Genomic DNA, 21069 nt, shown 5'->3' with positions numbered 1-21069 from the left:
CCGGTTTTTAAAGCTCAGCAATTTTTACGTAGCACCTGAATTATTAATGGTGATAATTGGAGGAGGAAGCTCTGTTGTTTTATCAGTCTCAAGCAAGCAGTAGCTGGTTGACCCTGCAGAGAAGGGCAGCTCCTTCTGAAGCCATGAGTGAGCAGGTCCTTGGTGAGGCAGCCTGCAGTGAGGATGGCTTGTGTCACTATGCCCAGAAGATGACTGCCTGTTTTGGACGTTTAGGTAAAGAAATTAAAGGTGTGCATGTGGATTTTTTGGTCTCCGTTATGTGGATGAAGTGTTTTCTCAAGTTTACAGTAAATAGCTGGATGTTTTGTACATCAGCCTGCGGTCTTAAGTAAATTGTGTGTCAGAAGTGAAAAAGCTGCACGTGTGGAGTAATTTTACCACAAGTAGAAAGCTTTTGTTTGGTTGATTTTTTTGAACTGGAATGTTAGAATTTTATTTTTTTTTTGCTCTTGCTTGCTGTTTTATTTTATTGCTTGGATAACTATATTTCTTGGTATAAATAGACATAGTGCTTGCTCATTTTTCATTTATGTGAAGCTCCCACCTCTCCCTTTTTCCATACTCTCAGTATCTTTGAGATTTCTTACATGGGAGATGAAGATAATCCTGTCGCCTTGGACAGATGCATGAAATATTATTTGGGGCTATCTAGCTGTGCAATAAATGTGTTACCCTCTGAAGTGGTATAAGGGAAAAGGAAAAAAAATCATTTTGTTTTACCTTGGCGTCTGTGGTTTTACTTCAGTTTTTCTCTGCAGTCAGGTTTTGCTGAACTAGTATGAATGACTTCAATTTCTCAGGTTTTTTGGTTGGGGTTTTTGTTTCTTTTGGTACAAGGATAAAGTGATGCTGAAATGCATTTGCAGGAAGTTTAATTCTGATGGCAGAAGCGATTAAAGACAGTATTAGCGCACTACACTTTTCTGGCTTTTATTTAGTTGAAGGGCCAGTTTAATCCTCAGTGTTGCTCAGGAGGATGGAGGTGTATTTTTTCTACTACTTTTGTAGTAGAAGAAGGGCTACTACATTAGCCCTTGGTGTCTAATTTTTGCAGTTATTCGGTGCCTGCTATTCTGTTATGCAATTTATTTGTGGATTGCAGTCAATTTTTTTCATTACTTCTGTTCTGGTAGCATTAGTACAGAAGCCTCTGTTCCTGGTTGTATATGAAATTTATATGTATTTTTATCATCTGGGCAGCCAGTCGGTTTGGTGAATTCAGAGGGGATTGAACACAAAATGCTTTTGAGAAGGCTGAAAATATTTATGAAGTTGGTAATGAGATAACATACTTAAAGTAGCTAGTCTGCTTAATTCCTGCCTCACATCCAACCCCTTGTGAAAACTGCCAGTCTGGAAAGTACCCATACCTCAAACTGTGCTCTGTGAAGGCTTGAGCCCTCAGCACCGGCTGCTCGGATCAGCCAGGGCTTTGACTTGGCAGGGCTTTAAAAATGTTTTGCTACTTGGCAGATACTGAGGACGTTTCCTCAACACTACTGGGTTGGGCGCCCTGGATTCCTGAGAATGCCTTTCAAGAAACATAAGGACAGGGTTGTGCCCTTGTGTCTTCTGCCTTTTTTTTTCTCTTCAGCAAGAATATTAGAAATTAATCTTTGCCACTTAATCGAGTGCTTGACTTAGGTGGTAGGAGGTTGCCACAGTCTTTTTGATTCTGGCTAAGGCTAAATCCCAGCGCTTGGAAACAGTGTTCGTACATGGCTGTCTCAGGCCTTGTCCTTTACCTTGGACACAAGGATCTGACCCTTGAAGCCAGCTGCTCCAAACAGCACTTTGTCTGATTTGGGAAGCTGCTGTAATGCTTCTTGGTCTTGTTTTGCTCATTTCTTGTCTTCTTGTATTTCATCTTAACAGGATGGAGGCTTTTAAAGACATACACTGTATTTAAAGAACATGAACAAAATAATCATACTGTTTTGTGTTATAAGCAGCAGCTAGTAGTGATCTTTGAGATTGTAGTTACCAGACAATGACAGCAATAACCAGGGCTGGAAAGGGACGTCATTAGTCTTTTTCAGAGGAAGAAGGACCTTATCTTCAATTAAGCAGGATGCTTCTACAGTGCCACGTTAAGGTCACAAAATGCAAAACTGAGCTGTTCCCGTGGACCCCACCAATCCATGTGTCTTGGTGGCAGCAGGAGACTGGGTTTTCCTTTGCTATTTGAACTACCATTGGGCCCTTCTACAGCGGTCACAGGCTGACTGCTTCTGTGGAGGAGATGCTGTGGGAAAAGGGCACTGATCTCTGCCGCCTCCTGAGCTAACGCTGGAGTTGCTGCACCTGCAGAAGCCATGCCTGCTACATGCAGGAACAGATGGGTCAAGCCTCTTTGCCTTTGCTCGGCCTGTTCACCTGTATCATTTATTTGCAACTCTTCTGGGCAAACTGCAAGTTAAAGGAATAAGCAGAGGCTTTATACAGCTTATATGGTATCTGATGATGTGGGAGAAGACTACAGTTTTGTCTGACTGCTGCTACACCACAGATCATCCTAGTTCAGTGCTTCCTGCAGTAGCTGGTGTAACGACTGTCTGGTGAATGTAGCTGGAAGGTTGGAACCAGCATGGCTGGTTGCAACGGAAAGCGGGGAGTCAGTCTTAAACCAGTGCATCCAGACTCCAATGAAGGACAAGCATTTTTTCTGGGATGTAGATAGCCAAGCTGTAGCAAGTGTTGGAACAGTTTAAAAAGTTACCGCAGAGCTCCCCTTTCTGCTTTCTGAGGATTAACTTCTGCCGCAGAGTTAATGTCAGGGCAATGTGTGCTTTTGCCTCACCTATCTCTGCGGGCAAAGTCCACCTTGACGTGTTGGTCAGGCTGGATAGTTGGCACTGCTGTGTCAAATGTCAACAGCCTTTGCCAATTATCCAGCAACAAACAACACTCTTATACTGAGCTGGGAGATACTTGTGTTAGAGTGCATCCAGCTGTCTCCTATGAGTCATCCCTCTGCTTTAAGCACAGATGGTGATCCACCCTAGGTTGAAGTGGTAGAAGCTTTTGGAGTTTCAGAAGATCTGTCTTTTCAACTGAGTGGCTGTGGTGTGTAGGTCTATAGGTTGTGAAATCTGGGAGGGATTGAAAAATGGCTGCAAAGCTTCATTTCCTAGGGGGAATACTTAAAACATGGCTTTTGCCGAGATCTCTGATCTGATAGAAGATCCTCTAAGACATAAGTCAAATTGCTATATTTATTGAGCCAGCTCTTCCTAAAATACGTATTAGCATCACCCCATTAAAATTAATGGTGCAGGTTTGTTCTGGCTTTGTTCCACTGTATCCATGGTTGATTATAAAACCCAGAAGAATGGCTGTTTAAGGGGAACTGATTTTTTTGGCTTGTTTTCATGATAACATTGAAGTCATACAACTTGAAAAATAGAAAAACAATTGACCTGATAGGAGGTGTGTAATAATAGATGATCTGTAACAGTCTTCTCTTCAAAGCCTGTCCCCATCTGTAGATATTACTTGAACTCTGGGTTTTGAGGGAAGAATTGAGTGACAATTTCTTACTGTGCTCAGTAAGCCTATTGTTTGTTAGTTTTTTTTTAACGTTCTGGTTTAGCAAAAGCCTTACTGGAAGCAGTTCAATTATTACACCACGTCATTTTGCAGCTACAGGTAGCTTCTGTGTGTTAAGGGGAATTGAAAGCCTGGGCCAAACACTGTCTGCGCAGTTGTCTCTGGGGGTTTGGCTGAGTAAAAAATTTAAAGTTGTCTCTGAGCAGGTCCTGGTCTGGGCTCTACTTGTAACTTTCTCTTACAGATGATGAATGTTGGTTTAGGTTGGGTTTTTTGTGTTAGTGTTGTGGGTTTTTTGTTTTTGTTTTTTTTTTTAATTTTTGCTTTGGCATTTCCTGCGACTTTACAGTGCCCCATTGATGATTAACTCTGCCTTTACCCAGGGAGAAATATTCATTAGATGATTAGATTAGCAAATCACTGAAATTGGATTAATGTAAATACTTCTTGTAAGTGAAGCAGGAAAGGTTGGCACAGTATCTGCAAAGCTTCTTCTGTCAGCTACACAGGAAAGTGGAGAGAAAGAGCACAAGCGAACCAACTCTTAATAGGGGAAAGCTTAAGTGCTTTTGTATTGAATAGGGAGTGAAAGCTGCAGAAAGGATTTCTCCAAAGAAATCTGCTCATGAATTAGTGCTAGGCAGCCTTCACGCATTCCTCAAAAAGGAGGACCAACAAGCGCTATGTTTACTATAACCTTTTTGCTGTAGCGCATGTGCAGACCTAGCACGGAACAGGGGCATGGTAGATTAAAAGCACAGATGTGCGTTTGTAGCTTATGATGATGATTCTTCCATAATAAGATTTTTGACACAGCAAGGTTTTTTGATTTTAAACTAATCCTCTTATATAACTCAGTTACGTTCTTTCTCTTGTCCTCAATATTAATCTGATTTTCAGATACTCTTTATGATTTTGCTTCCAATTTTTGTGTTCTCAGGGATGAGTTGCAACTGATTACAATAGTTGTAGATGGGAGTCACCTGATCAAGCATACTGCTGTAATCTCTTGAAGATAATCACTAAAAATATATCTTCCTTAATCTCCTTTGCTGGATAAGAGAAACAGAGAAGGATTGGTATGGGCAGTGTGCCGTGAGTAGTAGACTGACTACTTGCACTACTGGTTGCTTTCCCTAGCTTTTTCTGAATAGAAATGCCATCTTTCCCCATTTTAAACAGCGTTAGGAAGCTGTGTGGATCAAGTAAAACTGAAGAATTGGTGCTGGAAAAGGTGAAATTCAGAAATTCAGTCAAAAGGATGTCAGTTATTGAGGATGGGGATATTGCAGAGGTCTTGTATCTCATTCCTAAGCAGAGTTTACTGAAGCAACTGCCCTGCTTGAATCCAGATGACTACTACTTATGTGAGCAGTTAATTGACACTCCTGAGGATCTGGGTAAGTGAGGACTGGCATTAGATCTTGAGTTTTGGTTCATGAATAGGCTAGATAGCTTTACAGGTAGATTATATTTTTGTAGCAGCAGGATGCTTTATGACAGCAAGTGTGTTTGGGTGTGGAGAAATATTTTATCACTGACAGAGGAGAGAAAGAGGAGTAAAAAGCCAAACTAGAATCTGAATAGTCAAAAGCAGTTGATGGATATAGGTGAAGCTGTCTCTATGTGGCCATCCTGGGACAAAGGGGGCCTTAATCTGCAGAAATTCTCAAGATAGAAAAATACTTTTTGAAAGCACAACATCCTGTGGTAATGTCTTCCAGAGCTTTCCTATGGGTTTTATGAAACTATGTTCCCTTTTGCTTGTTTTAAACCTATTGCCAAGTAGTTTCATTTGAAGCTGTCTCACTCTTTAATTGGAAGAGGTGATTAAAAGTCTGTGTTCACCTTCTTGTCACTTGTGAGTTTATTAGGCTTCTGTTGTAGCTTCCTTTCCAGGATAAGCAGTCATAATTTATTTAAAGGCTCTGTGCAGGAGCCAGTCAATGCCTTTGACTATCCTTTTTTGCATTTAATTTTCTAATTCTACTATAACCCTTGAAAAATTGGGGAATAGAACTCTATTCAACATGTAGCATAACATGGCTGTAGGTACAGTCATAACAATGCTCTTTGTTCCTCCCAGTAGTTCCTAAAATTTCATGTATGTTTTTAATTAATATTGAACACTGGTTTATTTCTTCATAGAGCGGTCAGTGGTGGGAGAGCTTATATCTGGAATTCATCAGTTTAACTGATTCGTTACAATCAATTAAATTTTTTTTTTTAAAAAAGTTTTCTGGAAACCCCTATCTGTGAAATTGGCTATAAATGTTAATCTGAAGTTCTCAGATAAATTGCAAAAATACTCCCTTCTAGGACTTGCTTTATGGACCTCAGTTTTGGTCACCCAAACTGCTTATGTGGTGGAATTTTGCCCGTACTTAGCAGATCGAAAGAACTGCTACACACATGTCACTCTGCCCAGCTCCTCAGAATGTTAGTACTGATTGATTGTGTATGGTGAGCAAGTATTTTTCAATGATCTACTTTCAAGTTTGTTGTTTCATCAGTGCCAGGTAATACTTTTTCATCTATGGAAATAGCTTTTTGCTAGTCAGCTCTGTACCCAGTGAACTTCACACTCTTAGAGTAATACTGGCCAAAACCCATATGCTGTTTCAGATGGTTACTACTTCTGAGTAATCAAATATTTTAAAACTAAATTTTTAATTCAAGTGTTGCTAAAACACATGTCAAATATATAATAAGGCTGTGAACCAGAAAAGGCAACTACCATTGTGCCTTGCCAGCCCCCACAGTGTTTCACATTGATATTCTGGAGAAAACTACAGACGATTTAGGCATTTTTATAAATCATAATTTAGGATAGAAAACTAACTGAATTAACAGTGACCAGCTGTATGATCAATCCATGCAGGACTCCAAAGAAATTCTTTGCAATCATAGCAGGCTATGAGCCACCTTTTTGCACAGGTGCAGTTTTCTTCTAATTTGTATGGGGCTTAAATCAGTCTAGAAATCAGCAGTTTTGCAGTTCTTCACTCATTTGTAAGCAATCACAAGGATAGCAGGTCAGGTTCTGATTAACATTGTGCTACAAAAGATAATGCAAATAACCACTGGGGCTTTTTTTCCTTTCATCCTACATTTTGGGTCCCACTATTCAGTAGGATGGGTATTGTGGTCCTGCTTTCCAGCGCAATGGGTAGTGCTAGCTGAAAGTTTGCAGGCTGTCTGACGTCTCAGCTTTACTTAAATTACAACAATTGGAATCAGAATCTCACCAACTTAGAAGAAAACCAGTAGAATGGTTTTTGGAAACGGCCTGATTGTAAAAGCTGTGTATGACTTTAAGATGCAAAACGCATGTCTGTCTCTTAGGCCATGTGCCTGATTGCGGATTATAGTGCATCAAGTACTACAAGATTTAGCAGCTTATATACCCCGCGGAAAGACAGTTTGCTGTCTGTATTTGGCTTTACAAACAGAGATTGGAAATTAACCTGTTCAAGGCATTTGAAGTCACTAAACATTTTCCTTGCTGCTCGTAAGTGGAATCTAACCAGCAGGAAAGGCCCCCGTTTTAGGTTTTTGGAAGGTCAGGAATTGTCAACAAGTGCAGAGCTATTTAGTATTCAGGAGGCGAGAGTCTTCTGAGTCTCACTGATTGAACCCGTTACTTGCTTTTACTTAGCACTTGTATCCTGAAATTCTGTCCCCTTCTTAAAGGGGAAGTTAAAGTGGTGAAAGTTAAACTTGCCTCATCAGGTTAAACGGTGGCATGACACTGATAGTTAAAGGTACTCTAAAAATTGAAGAAAACATTTAAAAAAAAATCAACAAGACTAGAAAGGCTTTGTTTCACTGAAAGGACCCTCGTTCTGCATTTCCCTTGAGTTCATTTGACCAAAGACTGATGAGCCACCTCCCCTCCTGTTTCTAGGGGAGGAGGTAAGGGACTGTTCCCCATGAGAAGGGTGGCTGGCTGTGTGGTTTGCTGCAATAAAATCTGCCTTAGCCTAGAAGACCTGTTCAGCAAATGGCCTTGATTCTCTGGAGGCCAGGCTCTGACACAAAGGGTTCTGTGGAAAAATGTCTGACATTCAGGACTAGCAAAAGTTGAAACTTCATTGCAAAAAAGCAGTGGAATTTTAAAGCGAAAATTGGCTGCGAACTGTGTGATGTTGCTTCTTGTACGAGATACTGTTGTCTGTTGCTTGTACAGATGACACCTTATGTGCCCCTCCAGGCTGATTACTCTTTGGGTGTGACAGTGGTATACACCTGACAGAAAGGAGATGTATACCGTATTACCTAACACAGCACCTCTATGACCTTTAGTAACTTTATGCAACAGTGAATTTAAAGCATGGCTTGCGAGAATGGCTGCTTGTGTTGGATTAGCTGCATGTAAAGGAAGGCAGAAGGAACCTGAGAAGATGAGAAGGGCATGGGGGGAATCCAGGGAGCATGAAAACAGCTTGATGGTAAGCCAGGGAGCAGACTGGACTGGTACAAGAAAATTTATGAAGAACCAAGACCTTATGTACTCTTTGCTGGGTTAAAAACTGGCTGGACGGCTGGGCCCAAAGAGCGAATGGAGTTACATCCAGCTGACAACCAGCCACAGGTGGTGTTCCCCAGGGCTCAGTGTTGGGGTCGGTTCTGTTTCATAACTTCATTGACTATGTGGACGAGGGGATTGCATGCACCCTCAGTAAGTTTGCAGATGACACCAAGTTGGGGGGCAGTGTTATCTGCTGGAGGGCAGGAGGCTCTGCAGAGGGACCCGGGAAGCTGGATCAATGGGCCAAGGCCAGTTGCATGAGGTTCAACAAGGAGAAGCTGGTGAAGGGTCTAGACAGCAAGTGCTATGAGGAGTGTCTGAAAGAACTGGGGTTGTTAAGCCTGGAAAGGAGGAGGCTCAGGGGAAGAGACCTTGTCATTCTCTACAGCTACCTGAAAGGAGGTTGCAGGCAGGTGGGGGTTGGTCTTTTCTCCCAAGTAACAAGTGATAGGACGAGAGGAAATGGCCTCAAGTAGCACCAAGGGAGGTTTAGATTGGGTATTAGAAAATATTTCTCTACTTAAAGGGTTGTCAAGCACTGGAACGGGCTGCCCAGGGAAGTGGTGGAGTCACCATCCCTGGAGGTATTTAACAAATGTGTAGATGTGGCACTTAGGGACATGGTTTACTGGTGACTTGGCAGTGGTAGGTTAGTGGCTGGACTTGATGATCTCAAAGGTCCTTTCAAACCTAAATGATTCTATGATTCTGTTGCTCTCTACAGCTTCCTGAGGAGGGGAAGTGGAGAGGGAAGTGCTGATCTCCTCTCCCTGGTATACAGTGATGGGACAAGTGGGAATGGTTGAAAGCTGTGCCAGCTGAGGTTTAGACTGGATGTGAGGAAGTATTTCTTTACCAAGAGGGTGGTCAAACACTGGAACAGGCTTCCTGGAGAGGTGGTCGAAGCCCCAAGCTTGTCAGTGTTTAAGAGAGATTTGGGCAATGCCTTTAATAACATGCTTTAACTTGGTACGCCCAGAACTGGTCAGGCGGTTGGACTCGCATTGTAGGTCACTTCCAACTGAAACAGTATATCCTGTTCTATGAGAAATGGGGTCTGGGGAAAAGGTCTGTTTTTTCTGTCTGTGTTTGCAGGGAGGAGGGATCCAAGAGATCAACATGGTGATGTGAGGGAAGGCACAGAGGTAGGGTGTTCCTCACAGGAATGGGCTTTACAGATCCAAAGTAAAAGGTCCAATTATAAAATACTAGCTGTAGCATAAACATTTGCTCACTGTTGTACATTGAAGTGTCCACACATCATCTTGCTTGCGTCAGTAGAGTTTTCTTGGTGTGTTTTGGCAAGACAGCTAGAGCCCCCTGCTAGGGAAACAAACAGGCAGTGTTTTTCGCCCCATCGCCATTTTCCTTTCATAGTACCAAGATGTGCCCAAGATAACCCTGCAGACTGCAGTTTTTTTAACACCAGTCCCTGTTGTTACCTGGACAGAAAGAAGGAAGGTGGGGAGGGGAAAAAAAATTTAAAAAAATTCCTATTTTAATTTTCGGTTGTACCTGCTAGTGGTGTTTGTAGTAGCTCCCCACAGAATGTATGCTTTATGTAACCTACAGCCAGCGGATTTTAATGGGGCTGTGTGAACTTGTCAGGTATCCAAAGCTAAGCCATCCTGAATGCAAGTGGTGATATGAGAGAAAAATCCAGGTTCTGTTGGCATTGTAGTAGGCAGTACTCTTTAGATGCTGAGAGGTGCTGAACAGACGGCTCATGTACTTCAGATAAGGTGGTTCTTTTTGATAGTTTTTCAAATTGATTCCTTTGAGTGAGTGGTCTGGCCTGGCTTCAGTCCCTACAATTTATTTATTTATTTATTTAAGTAATGCTGACTTACATGATTGAATAAGAAGCGTGCTTTTAAAGTTCTGTGTTAATCCAGGTTTAGGAGCGTTATATCATTCTTCTGCAGGACAGTGTCTGAATTCAGAATAGTCCTGATAAGTCAGCTAGATGGTTTGAAGTCATGTAGCAGAATTTCAGAGACTAAAAGTGTTAAGTGTTGAACTTGCACAGATAAGAAATGGAAAATAGCTAACAGTACTCCAGAAAAGTATACAGAAGATAATGATACTTAACACAATGTATTGTGTTATATATCTATATATTGATATGTATCGACTGTATAATAATGCTGCAAAACCCCCCGTTCTTTTTCTGGGATATGTTAGTAGGAGATATGTACAGCAAGGTAGATAATTTTTCTCTGTTCCTGTTACTGAAAAGGACTCTGCTGGATACTGTCTCTAGTTTTGGATATTGCAGTTCGAGAAAGATACTGGTAAATTGGAAGGAAACTATTAGAAGGCAGTGAGAATAGCATTAGGAAAAAGGACTTGTGAGAAATGATTAATGGAATTAGGTTTGCCTAGTCCAGAAGAATGGAGATGAGGGATTTAGTCACTCTTCAGATGAATAAGGGGTTGTCAAATGGATGTGTTCTGCATTGTCCCGAGAAGCACAGACAAACGTGCTTGTGAAAAAATGCTGAGTAGTGGTTTTGTGTTTGAGTAGCAAGTACAGCTGAAACTGCCTGTGTTAGGCACTAATGGTCTTTGCTTCTGTAAATATGAAGTTAGCTTGATAATTTTTTTTAAAGATTAAATTTAAAAAGAAAATTTTGGACCAGTTCTTCATCCTCTGTGTGTCTGCAGTATCTCTACTTCAATTTAAACACCGCTGCCAAATTTTTACTTGAAGTATTTGAACACGTAATGTCGTCTTAACCCTTGGTGTCCCATTTCAGATTTCCATTTGCTGTGGGGCAAGTTGTTGTCCATGTTTGAGGTCAGTCCAAGCTAACTTGCTTAGGAGTACATCAGTGGTTTAGCATTAATCTGCATTAACGTGGCATGGTTTAGAGCAATGGAATTCACCTCTGTAGGTCTCACTGCTCCATCTCTGCCTAAGTTATTAGCTGTTATCTGATAAACAAGAACAAAATCACAGTTCCTACCGTTACTAGATGCTAGCAAGAAAGATGAGCCGAATCAGCTTTAAGTAGAAAGGAATAACGAAAAATTTGTGGGTTTTCTCCGTGGCTGTAGGCAATAACAGTGGTGTGAAGACTGTTAAGGGGAATTGAAGCAAAGGTCCTGCTTACTCTGTCGCTCCACAGTACTGAGGGGTGTAGGCAGCTCTGACTGGAAAGAGTATATAGTGGCTACACCTCCCCCCCCGCCCCGTTCTTTACAGGGAGTCCTGCCTTTGTGCTGTATCTGATTGAAACTTCCTCTCCCATGTCCGTCCTCTGCAGTTGTATAACCTTGATAGTTTAATCAAACAGCCAAGAGAGAAATGCAGTCGCAGTGCCGGGCAGAGGGAGCAGGACAGCGGCTGTGGGCTGCCCTGGCTGCTCAGGGCCACCACGGCCTGCCGCCAGCAGCGCGGGGGCGTCCAGGCATCTGAGGTGGAACCTGGTTTCCAGCTGAAGAAGGTCTAGCCTGTTTGCCAGTGGATAAAATACTGGTGACGGTGGGATGAGGAAAGGAGAAATGGAAATTGCTATTTCTTCTGTGCTGAAAGCCATCCCTTGGGCCTGCTCTGCTCATCCCGAAGGTGAAATAGTGGGAGAGCTGCAGAGCAGTGAGAAGGGCATAGGAAATGGCTGTTGTCACTGGCTCCAGCTTTCACTTTGGGCATGGAGGGTGTAGAAGAGGAGAGAGAAGCTTGGTGCATGGCCTTTTCCCTTGCTTCATCCACTCCCATACATCCCTCATGTACTGCTTGGGGAGAGGATGAATACTGACTGCTGTCAGCTCCTCCTCCTCCTCCATGCCTGAGAGGCGGGGATATCACTAAGGAGACTTATATGTATACAGGGACCTCAAAAGTGGCTTTTTGTCTGAGAGAATGATAGCTATTTGGTAGACCACTGTGAGCTGCTTTTTTCAGTGAAAAGGCAAATAGTTAATGGAAGGAGAAGGGAAGAAAGGGAAGTGGGAATGTTCTCCACCCAGGTGATGCAGACAAGGTACAGCTGAGACTGAAAGAAGACAATGTTAGAACGGGCGATTGGGGTTACAGTATTTATATTATCCTGCTTTTGGTTTTTCAGTTATTTTCCTTTAAGGAATGGGTCTTTATGGTGGGATGCAGAAATTCTGTGGTACCAGGGAATGTTTTATCACTGTTTGTTACCACGTGAATTAGACGGTGGAGCTGCCTGTGCAGTTTTCAATGTACAACATAGCAGCATCTAACTGTAAAGTGCAAAAATACAAACCCCATTAGCTTATTGGTAGACATCAGTACTTGAAGGATTCAGTGTTGTTTGTTTATTTTTTAAGTTGGCAAACTCTCCTTTAAAATACATGAGTCTTTCTTTTGGAGCAGAGGCAATAATCCGTCTGGTTTGGTGTAAACTAACTGTGAGCAAACCTTGCAGAGCAGCAGCAGCAAAACAGCTTTTATAGTTAGCTTTTAAAAATTCCTCTTGGTGCAAAATTTGGAATCAGTTATGCCTATTCTGTTTTGACTGTCAATTGGTTGTATGTCTGCTTAATATTTTGATGATCATCCTACTATTGAAACAGCAACAAATAATTCAAAAGAAAGCTTCAAACATGTAAGTTTTTACATGCTGGAACAAGTGACCTCCCTAGCTAGCGGATAAAATCAGAGCCACTGATAGGAAAGTTCCAGAAGCTGGAGTGAGGAGATAAGAATTTGTGTGCTGTAAAAGCTTTTTTGAATATATTAATATTACACTATGTAGCCAAGTTGTATCTACTTGGAAAAGGTATTTTTATTTTTTCTTTGAGGTCCTTTGTAGTTCATTTGAAAGGATGCTGGACTGGGAAATAGCTGTTGGGAGTGAGATAAGTTTGCAGGACTGATACAGGTGCCTTTTTTAGAGTCCTTTTTATAGTTTAATATGGAATCAGAAGAGAAGGCATTTGTCATTTGGCACAGTGAAAACTGATTAGTACGGTTTAAATATAAGAGTAGTATATATCTAGTGTCCACATGGTGGGTTGCCTGATCTTCAGGGATTGCGGACTGGTGGTGTTGCATGCTTTGCTGTGTATTGTATTGCTGAGGCAGCTAGTGCTTGGTGGGATACTCTGTCAAGTCACTTGAGACTGCAAAGCAAAAAACTTGTTTCTTTGCTCGGCAAACTGATTGGTGGAAAGCTGCTTCAGTCCGGTGTTTCATGGACCTTTCACGGAGAAGCTCTTTAGACTAGTGAGTCTTTCCTGCATTCCTGCTGATTTAACTGAGCCAACAACTCTCAAGATAGGCTGTGGGGGTTATTCTGCAGAGTTAATCCAATTCTGAAGTGGATTATCAATATCAAATCGCCTTAACCTTAGGCATGCACAGTAAAGCATGACGCTTGGAATCATGGAATCATTTAGCTTGAAAAAGACCTTTGAGATCATTAAGTCCAACCATTGCCTGTATGCTTTCCTGTTGGGGATTCCTGCCTTCGTGGAAGTGAGTTGCAGTTTTCAGCAGTAATTGTGGTTACTATCAGTAATGGTTACTGACAGTACTCTCCTGTTTTTATCAGCAACAATACTGGTTGTAATAATGATTTGGCTAGATGAATTAAATTTATAGCAGGTGAATAGTGATGATTTGATATGGTAGTCTTAAAGAAAAATACTGAGTTTAAACCACTGTCACTACAGCATACTACTGTACTATATATCTCAGTTCCGTGCCAAGTATGTATGCATAATGTGAAAGTTCACACACGTGTTAAGAAAGCATGATCTCCTTTCTAAGGATTAGCAATAACATAAGCAGTTTGGAAGCCAGTTGTTACATCAGTAATATAAATGTGTGTTCAGTGGTTAATGTTTGTACATACCTACAGTCAGATTACCCACCATGGAGCTTTTAATGTTTTCGGGTCTGTTGCAAAGAAGTGTAATGTAACTGTCTTTTCTCGGCTGTTTCTAAAGATGATCTGGAGGTTTCAGGTGCTTTTTACATCTGTGTGTGTTATAGGCTTCTTAATGTTTAGAGCAAAGCCAAGTGTCCTTGTTTACTTATTTTGTTTTGTGATAATTAGTTTTATCAGTATTTTGCAGACTATTACTGTTATGCAGAATAGCACCTGCTAAGAAAATCTTGCTTGCAAGAACCTCAGAAAACCAGATTTTGTTTTAAGAAATCCAGACCTCTTAATAAATCAAAACCTGAGAAATGTTTTATTCCTGAGGAGTCTAATTTGAAAGAATATTAATAAATGGTTCTACTAAAAAAGCAATAAACCCCCAAGTCCTGTCAGATCAGAATGATCTTTTGCTGAATCAAGTGATTGATATATCTGCTAAATTTTAATTTCATTTAATATAAAAGAATGGTGACACATGATTATAAACACCAATATTACAGATTGGAGGTATCCAAAATAGCATGACACAAGCTGCGAAAGAAAGCCCAGCACAGCAGAAGAGATGTGGGTAGGACCCAGGCGATCAGGCAGTACTTGCTTGGGGATCAGCCCTATCGGTAAGGACAACATGATTATCCTAAGATGTAGGATTGCAGGGCTGTAGTATGTCCTAAGAAAAAACCATATTCCCCTCGGGTGGGTCTGTGTATGCTCCTCTAGACTTTAAAACTTGTAATAGGGCAACATAGAGGATCTGAGGTGGCGAGTCAGGCTGTGGGTCCCCTATAGCTGCTTAACATTCTGCTGGTTCCACACAGGGCAGCATGGTGAGGAGATGGCCTTAAGGAGAGGTTGGCACAAACTGCGGTGTGAAGTGATTACAGAGCAAAAACTGTGTGGAGGAAAGACTATAGGGTGACTGCCATAAAGGAGCTTCCCGTGCAGCTTGCCTGCGGGCTTGGGAAGACTAGTAGGTTTACCGGAAGAACCTGGAGAGACAAAAGAGCAAAGCATACAAGAGCAGCCTTACTAAACACCTTATGTTTGTCGTCGGGAGCGAACACCCAGCTGTTCACAGCTAGTAATGGCAACAGATTGGTCAGGTACAGGCTGAATTCTGCTCAGCAGTGTGTCTGAGTGAATCTGAAAATCTCCACCAACGTCATCAACTGCGCCCAAGTCAGTTGCCTGGCTTCTTTTATACTACAGTCCTTAAAAAGCATTGCTGCTTGAGCTGTTTTCAAAAGATGGAAAATGTGTTAATTGTCCAAGTGGTTGAGGGAGAGGCATCAGAGGAACAGATTTCTGGAGCAGGGTATGTTCAGGAGAAACAGAAGCCAGGAAATACTTAAATGTATGGCTTTTGAGAATGTTAAAACTGGAAATTGTAGGCTTCCCTGTCAGAGCACTGGGAGCACTGCTCGGTTTACAGGTCTTTTGCAAGAAATCCCATGTCGACATTGGTTTTTCTCCAAGCAGGCACAGTTAGATCAGGATAACAATTAGAGCAGGTCATGAAAGTGCGACATTTCCTTCCTGGAGAAGGGAGCATTTTGCTAAATGCCATAATCAAGACTTTATAGAAGTGATGGCTCTCAACTGACCTAGGTTGCACAGTGGTTAAGCTGTGGAAGCCTGTGGCAGGCTTTCTTGTCAAAACTGTTTTTGCCGGAAGCAAGGACATTAACCAGAGGGTATTTTCCTGGATATTAATTAATAGAACAACTTCTCCCCTTTCCCTTTCTGTTTTCTAGCAGACATGATTGATGAACAAGAGATATCAGTCCGTTTTGAAGAAATTGTAAAAAACCTGTCCGCTGATACTTATAAGCCATGATCTCATCTGTGAAGAATGAAAGCAAGATAAAAATATGAAAGTCAGCTTTTAAAATGAGAACAACAAATCGTAAATCATAGCTCAACTGTGTAGTATCTTACACTTTTTCAACACTATCAAGGTACAAGAAAAGGTGAAACAAACAGGTTTAGCTCTCCCTTTGTGGAGCGACCTTGGTATGGTTCTCATGCCCCTTGCGGAATGCACAGGATAATTTTCACCAGAAAATAACAGCAACATAAGCATGTTGTTTAGCTATAGTATATTCATTGTGACTCTTCTACCTACGCTGTGTTCAAGGGAGACTCTCCATTTCATTTGTGCCATGGGAAAGGTTATTTAAAGGAAAAAGGTTATTGTGCTTTCCTTTAAAATTGCCACCTCTAAATAACAATAAGTACCAGGGATTTGTTTCCAGATTTGCTATTCCTCTTTCATCTCCAGTTTAGGATATCTGAGTAGACTCTGAATTGTACAGTGGGGTAAATTTTAGTCTTCAGGCTTAATACAGTGAGATTAAAACCAAAAACCATCCTGGTTTAAAACATTTTGTCTGCTCTTTGTATCTCTTTATTCAGGAGTAAATTACATTTGACTCCTAAATCTCCAGTGTAATTTACTGCAGTCAGTATTTTGAAATTTATTGTTATGTGCAATGTTGTAGTCTAACATTGCAGCTTTCCATGGCTGAATGATGTGAGGAAGGGCTTCTATTCAGCTACGGGTGAGATGAGATACAGCAGTGCTAATCTCTAGCACATGTAAAAAATGGAAGTAATGAACTCGGAGAACAGAAATCCAGATACCAACAGGCAGCTTCTGTGTCAGCAGCTGCTGGAACAAAAAATGAATGACAATCATTGCCAGCCTTGTGTCTGAAGCTCACAGGAAAGGGTTAACATTATCCATGCATGTGTATCTATAGACTATACTCTGCACATCAGATCAAATATTTATGAATGAAGGGCAGATGTGCCCCTTTTGGGAGGGTGCCCCTTTCGGGAGGCTGCCCCCTAACTGTTTACAAAATACTGTTTGAAAAAGAACACAGCCAGGCTGAGTTACAACCTGACATCTCTAACCAGTCAGAAAAGTGACATAATGGATTATGCCTCAGTGTTGGTGGGGTTCAGCCTGGCTCCCCAGTTGAGCCTCAAATGCTATTAATAGTAACACGCTGAGTCATAGAAGCAAGAATGTCAGACCGCCTGGGCTGTGCTTCTCTTAGACGTTAAGACTGCTAACAATAGAAAGCCAGCCTAGATTTGTTAGAATAGAATAACTATTTTTTTTCCATGCATGTGCCTGAATCCCTATCTCTCCCTTAGTTACTTATTTGTTCAAGAATGTCACGGAATAAGAGAGATCTTCTGGGTGAGGCAGACTGGCTTGTTTAATTTCTTTCTGTTCTGGATGGCATTTACACAAAACATTTATAATTTATTTACTGCAAATATTTTTAACACTGCATGCATGCTCTCATTTTTTTTTCCAGCAGGTATCAGCCATCTGCTGCTCTGTCTGGCTGATGCCTACAGCTTTTTTCTTTACATTAATTTTTCTCTCCCTACATATAGTATACTGCATTGAGAAGGAATTCCCTTGTGGAGGCGTGAGCTCCAATTTAAGTCCAGCTCTCGCAAATCAGAGGTTCTTCCAACTCTGCGTTGAACATGGCTTTTGCTTTAGGGTGCGGTATAAATGTAATTGCACCTCCATGTAACCTAAAGCACATTTTGCACTGAGTTGTGGTCAAGTTGAAGCTATAGACCAACGAATCTGCCCGTAATCTAGCCCAGAATCTCTTTGTATGTGACCCAGTTCTCTACTACTGATGTTACATTTGTGTTTGGCAAGTCAATTCATTTCCCTTTGTCATTTTCTCTACCTCTAAACAATAAGTATTAAAATTTATTGTCCAAGCAAAGGTATGATGACATAGGTTTCTGTTGGTGAAGTCACTTGTAGCTAGCTAAAATGAGGAATGAAGTAATTTATAAATAAGAAAAAAGTGACCTATAGTAGCAGAGAGAGAGGTTCCTCAAAATATTGATACTGGCAGTATATATGTATTCAAAGTAATACATGTTAAGTGGTTTTTAATAGGCATTCAGGGGTTTGACTAATCATATTTCCAAGCTTTTCTTCATAACTGCAAATGAAAGGATACTTATAAAAGAAAAGCTTTGTTTCTCATCTGACTCAGACCTGTATCTTTTAATAGAAAAGAAATATTCTGAATCTTGCTACAAGATGATGAGACTTGGCAATATTGTCTGGGGTTTTTTTAACATTAGCTTGCTGACCAGTCCTTTCTCAGAGTGTAATGCCTGGAAAACCATAAATTAGAAGGTCAGTTTGGTGCCCAGGTTCAACACTGGTGCTTTGTCTTGTTGGGGCTGTGAAATGCGTGTGGAAGTGCTGCTGTTTCAGTATGCTCTGAACAGTTCCATGAGGGCTCATGGCTATCATTTCAAAAGGAATAGCGTAAGAGGAGTTGTGGTTTACAATTATTTGATATTTCAGAATACAGCATGTACCTTGACTCACAGCAAAAAAATTGTTTCTGGCACTCCCTGGCTATGCTTCTGAACCTGGGTGTTCACTGAGTGGTGACAGTTCTCTTTTTTTTTTTTTTTTATTTTTTTTTATTGTTATTTCAAGGTACTGAATATAGTCAGTATTCCCAGCTTGCACAGGTTGTATGTTACTCTCTTCTGTACTACAGTTAGAAGGCATTGAGAGACTATTTGTGAGCATGTTTTGTGTTCTAGTAATTGGCATTTGGTAACAGCTTTAGAGTAAAACCAGGAGTGGATAAACGGTGCTCACCATAGAAAAGCCTCTGTGCCGCAGCCTACTTCAGCGTTTGCCTGTGTTCGTCTTGTATTTCTCCTCTTGATCCTGGCTCAATTTGAGTAAATAAAGTAATAGGAAACTCACAAATGCTGCTTTAGCTTTCTGTGTGTGTTTGAACAGCTCTGCTGTTCTCTCTCACATCTTCTCACTTGCAGCCTTTTGCCAGTCATTCTGGAGCAAATTACGTTGCCAGCTCCGTTCTGCGAGGGCAGAGGAATGCAAGGTGGTGTCAGTGGCTGGAAATTAGGGACAGTGGAATTCAGCATTTGTTCCACAGCAGCAGCTGTAGCTGGTTGTTTCAGCACAAGGGGCAGAGTCCACAAGCAGGGTATGAGCTGCCATTAGCCATAGGAAAAGACCACAGTGGAAGAAGATAAGAAGCACAAGAAGAAAAGACATGGTGACGAGCAATCGGACCTGGTCAGATCTTGTGGGAAATCTGACCGAGGAAGATAATTACCTGGAATAAGCTGCCTTTTTTTTTTTTTTTTTTTTTTAAATCCACCTCAGCCGGACACTGCTGGAAAAGAGATTGTGTTTAAATTACTTCAGTTAATTCTTTCTGCTTCCAGTACAAAGAAAATTTGTTTGCCATGGTGAAAGAAAAAGGTAATTATGTTTGTTGATAGACTGGAGATGAAACAACCTCATATGTCAGCCATAATAAGCTGAGGTTTAAACCTTCAAATTTAAAATGAAGCATGTTTTGATTGACAGTTACTGTTTTCCTTTCTATAAAAGTGATGTGCCAAAATCTGCAGTGGATTGCATTGATTATCTTTGTACTTGTTTTAATAAGGGTAGAGTCTGGAACACACACAATTTAGCATGTGTGTGCAGCTGGGTTCCTTCTGTGTGTACATGTTTTTTTTGATGTTTTTTTTATGTGAATTAACCTAAGTTTGCTGTTGCCTGTTTTTTACCTATATTTGCTACAGTTCAAAGAGCTGTGACCACCAAAGCAGTTAGCTTAGAATTTTAAAGATAAACATTGATACATTCAGCAAGTCTGGACTTGAGAGGGTCATGTTTTACCTTTTTAATGAAAAAATGGATTATATGAGATTTTGCATAATGTTTGAATTATGCAGCAGTAAATTAGGTAACTGAAACTGATACCTATAAATAACATTTTAAGCCTCCTACCAAAACATTTACTAGTCAAAGAATTTAGAAACGGTTGTGGGGTCTTTCCTTGCTCTAATAGTGCTCTATAGCATTAATTGCATTATGAAGATGTGAAATTGTATCTGAGTAGTGGATTGCATCTCTTTTTGGAGCATTATGTGATCACAGATAGCTTCAGACAGAACTTCTCTGTTCTGTGAAGTGGGGGATCTGTGTTCTTTACTTTTGAGGACTTTGTAAAAGATAATGTGGGATAAATTCAAACTAGGGAACAAACAAATAAGCATGCTGAGAAAGAGTGAGCGGTTTTTCACCTCTGAACACCCATGTTAAGATTATTTTTTTATGCTGTAAATGAAGTAAATGGAGTGAATTTAGCTTCATAGTTGTTTAGATTGATGAGAGTGGGACAAGTGCCTCATTAGTCTGCCATAGTATCAGATGTATCCAGGGAGTTAGTCATAGGCATATACTGTCTACTGATAATTTTTGTTGATGAAAAGCAGTGGCCCAGCATAAATAGTATTGGCTACTTAGCAGAATTGATATGTTACATTTACAAGACCATTTTTATAATGTCAGTGCTGAACTAGTCAACAGTGGTGAGCTGTTGACCTGCTACCAGTATCAGTAAGCCATACCAGCGATGATTTAAGTAGCAGTTTCATGCCAAATCCTTGCAAGTGCAAGTTTCAAAATCATTTGAATCAAGTATGCCACTCACTTTTAAGAAAAGTGTGTTATCGTTCAGCTTATCACTATTGTTTCTTGTTTTCTAAGATCCAATTTAAAGATGGGCTGCTGATTTTCTTGAAGTGTACATAAAAAGTCAAGCCTTTAGTTGTGCACTCAGTTTTGATCCTCTGATACATTTCTGCTCCCCACCCAGCTGATCCTCAGTTCTTTGAGCTACCGGTGCAACATGGGGCTGTACCTTAGGAGTACTAAGTACAATTTTAGCATCTCACATCATGAAAGTTGTTGTATACCTGTAAGAAAATTAAAATAAGCCCATTATTTTTATAAAAAATGCAAGGGAGAAAACCTAGAATACTGGGAAAAATAGACAATAAATGGTTAAAAATGTGCAAAAGACTTGTGTTTAAATTGCCTGCTTCCCCCTCCCCACCAAGTTTAATACATTATTTACAATGGCTATTAATATTGATGTTGGATATATTTTTTTTTCCTGTTCACACAGATAATGGACTGAAATAACTGAATGCTGTCTTTAATTTTGTCATACATTTACTGATATTTCATATCTCATGGCTGCAGAGTAA

At 40.7% G+C, this 21069-nt stretch overlaps 1 protein-coding gene across 2 annotated transcripts in view; it reads left to right on the top strand.

The window, feature by feature from the left end:
- The first annotated feature begins 4649 nt into the window (after positions 1–4649).
- Positions 4650–21069, top strand: part of ABLIM1 (actin binding LIM protein 1) — a 143586-nt gene continuing 127166 nt past the window's right edge. The window contains exon 1 of one of the 2 annotated variants that reach the window (XM_055797763.1): positions 4650–4970. In XM_055797763.1, the coding sequence (XP_055653738.1) occupies positions 4727–4970 (244 nt within the window). In that variant the 5' untranslated portion in view covers positions 4650–4726. The remainder of the gene's footprint in view (positions 4971–21069) is intronic. The other variant, XM_027789243.2, reaches the window with a different exon arrangement.

This window comes from Falco peregrinus, chromosome 1, assembly GCF_023634155.1.
Source record: "Falco peregrinus isolate bFalPer1 chromosome 1, bFalPer1.pri, whole genome shotgun sequence".
Lineage (NCBI taxonomy): Eukaryota > Metazoa > Chordata > Aves > Falconiformes > Falconidae > Falco > Falco peregrinus.
Note: the sequence above shows the minus strand (reverse complement) of the source record. Positions and strands in the feature narration are given on the sequence as shown.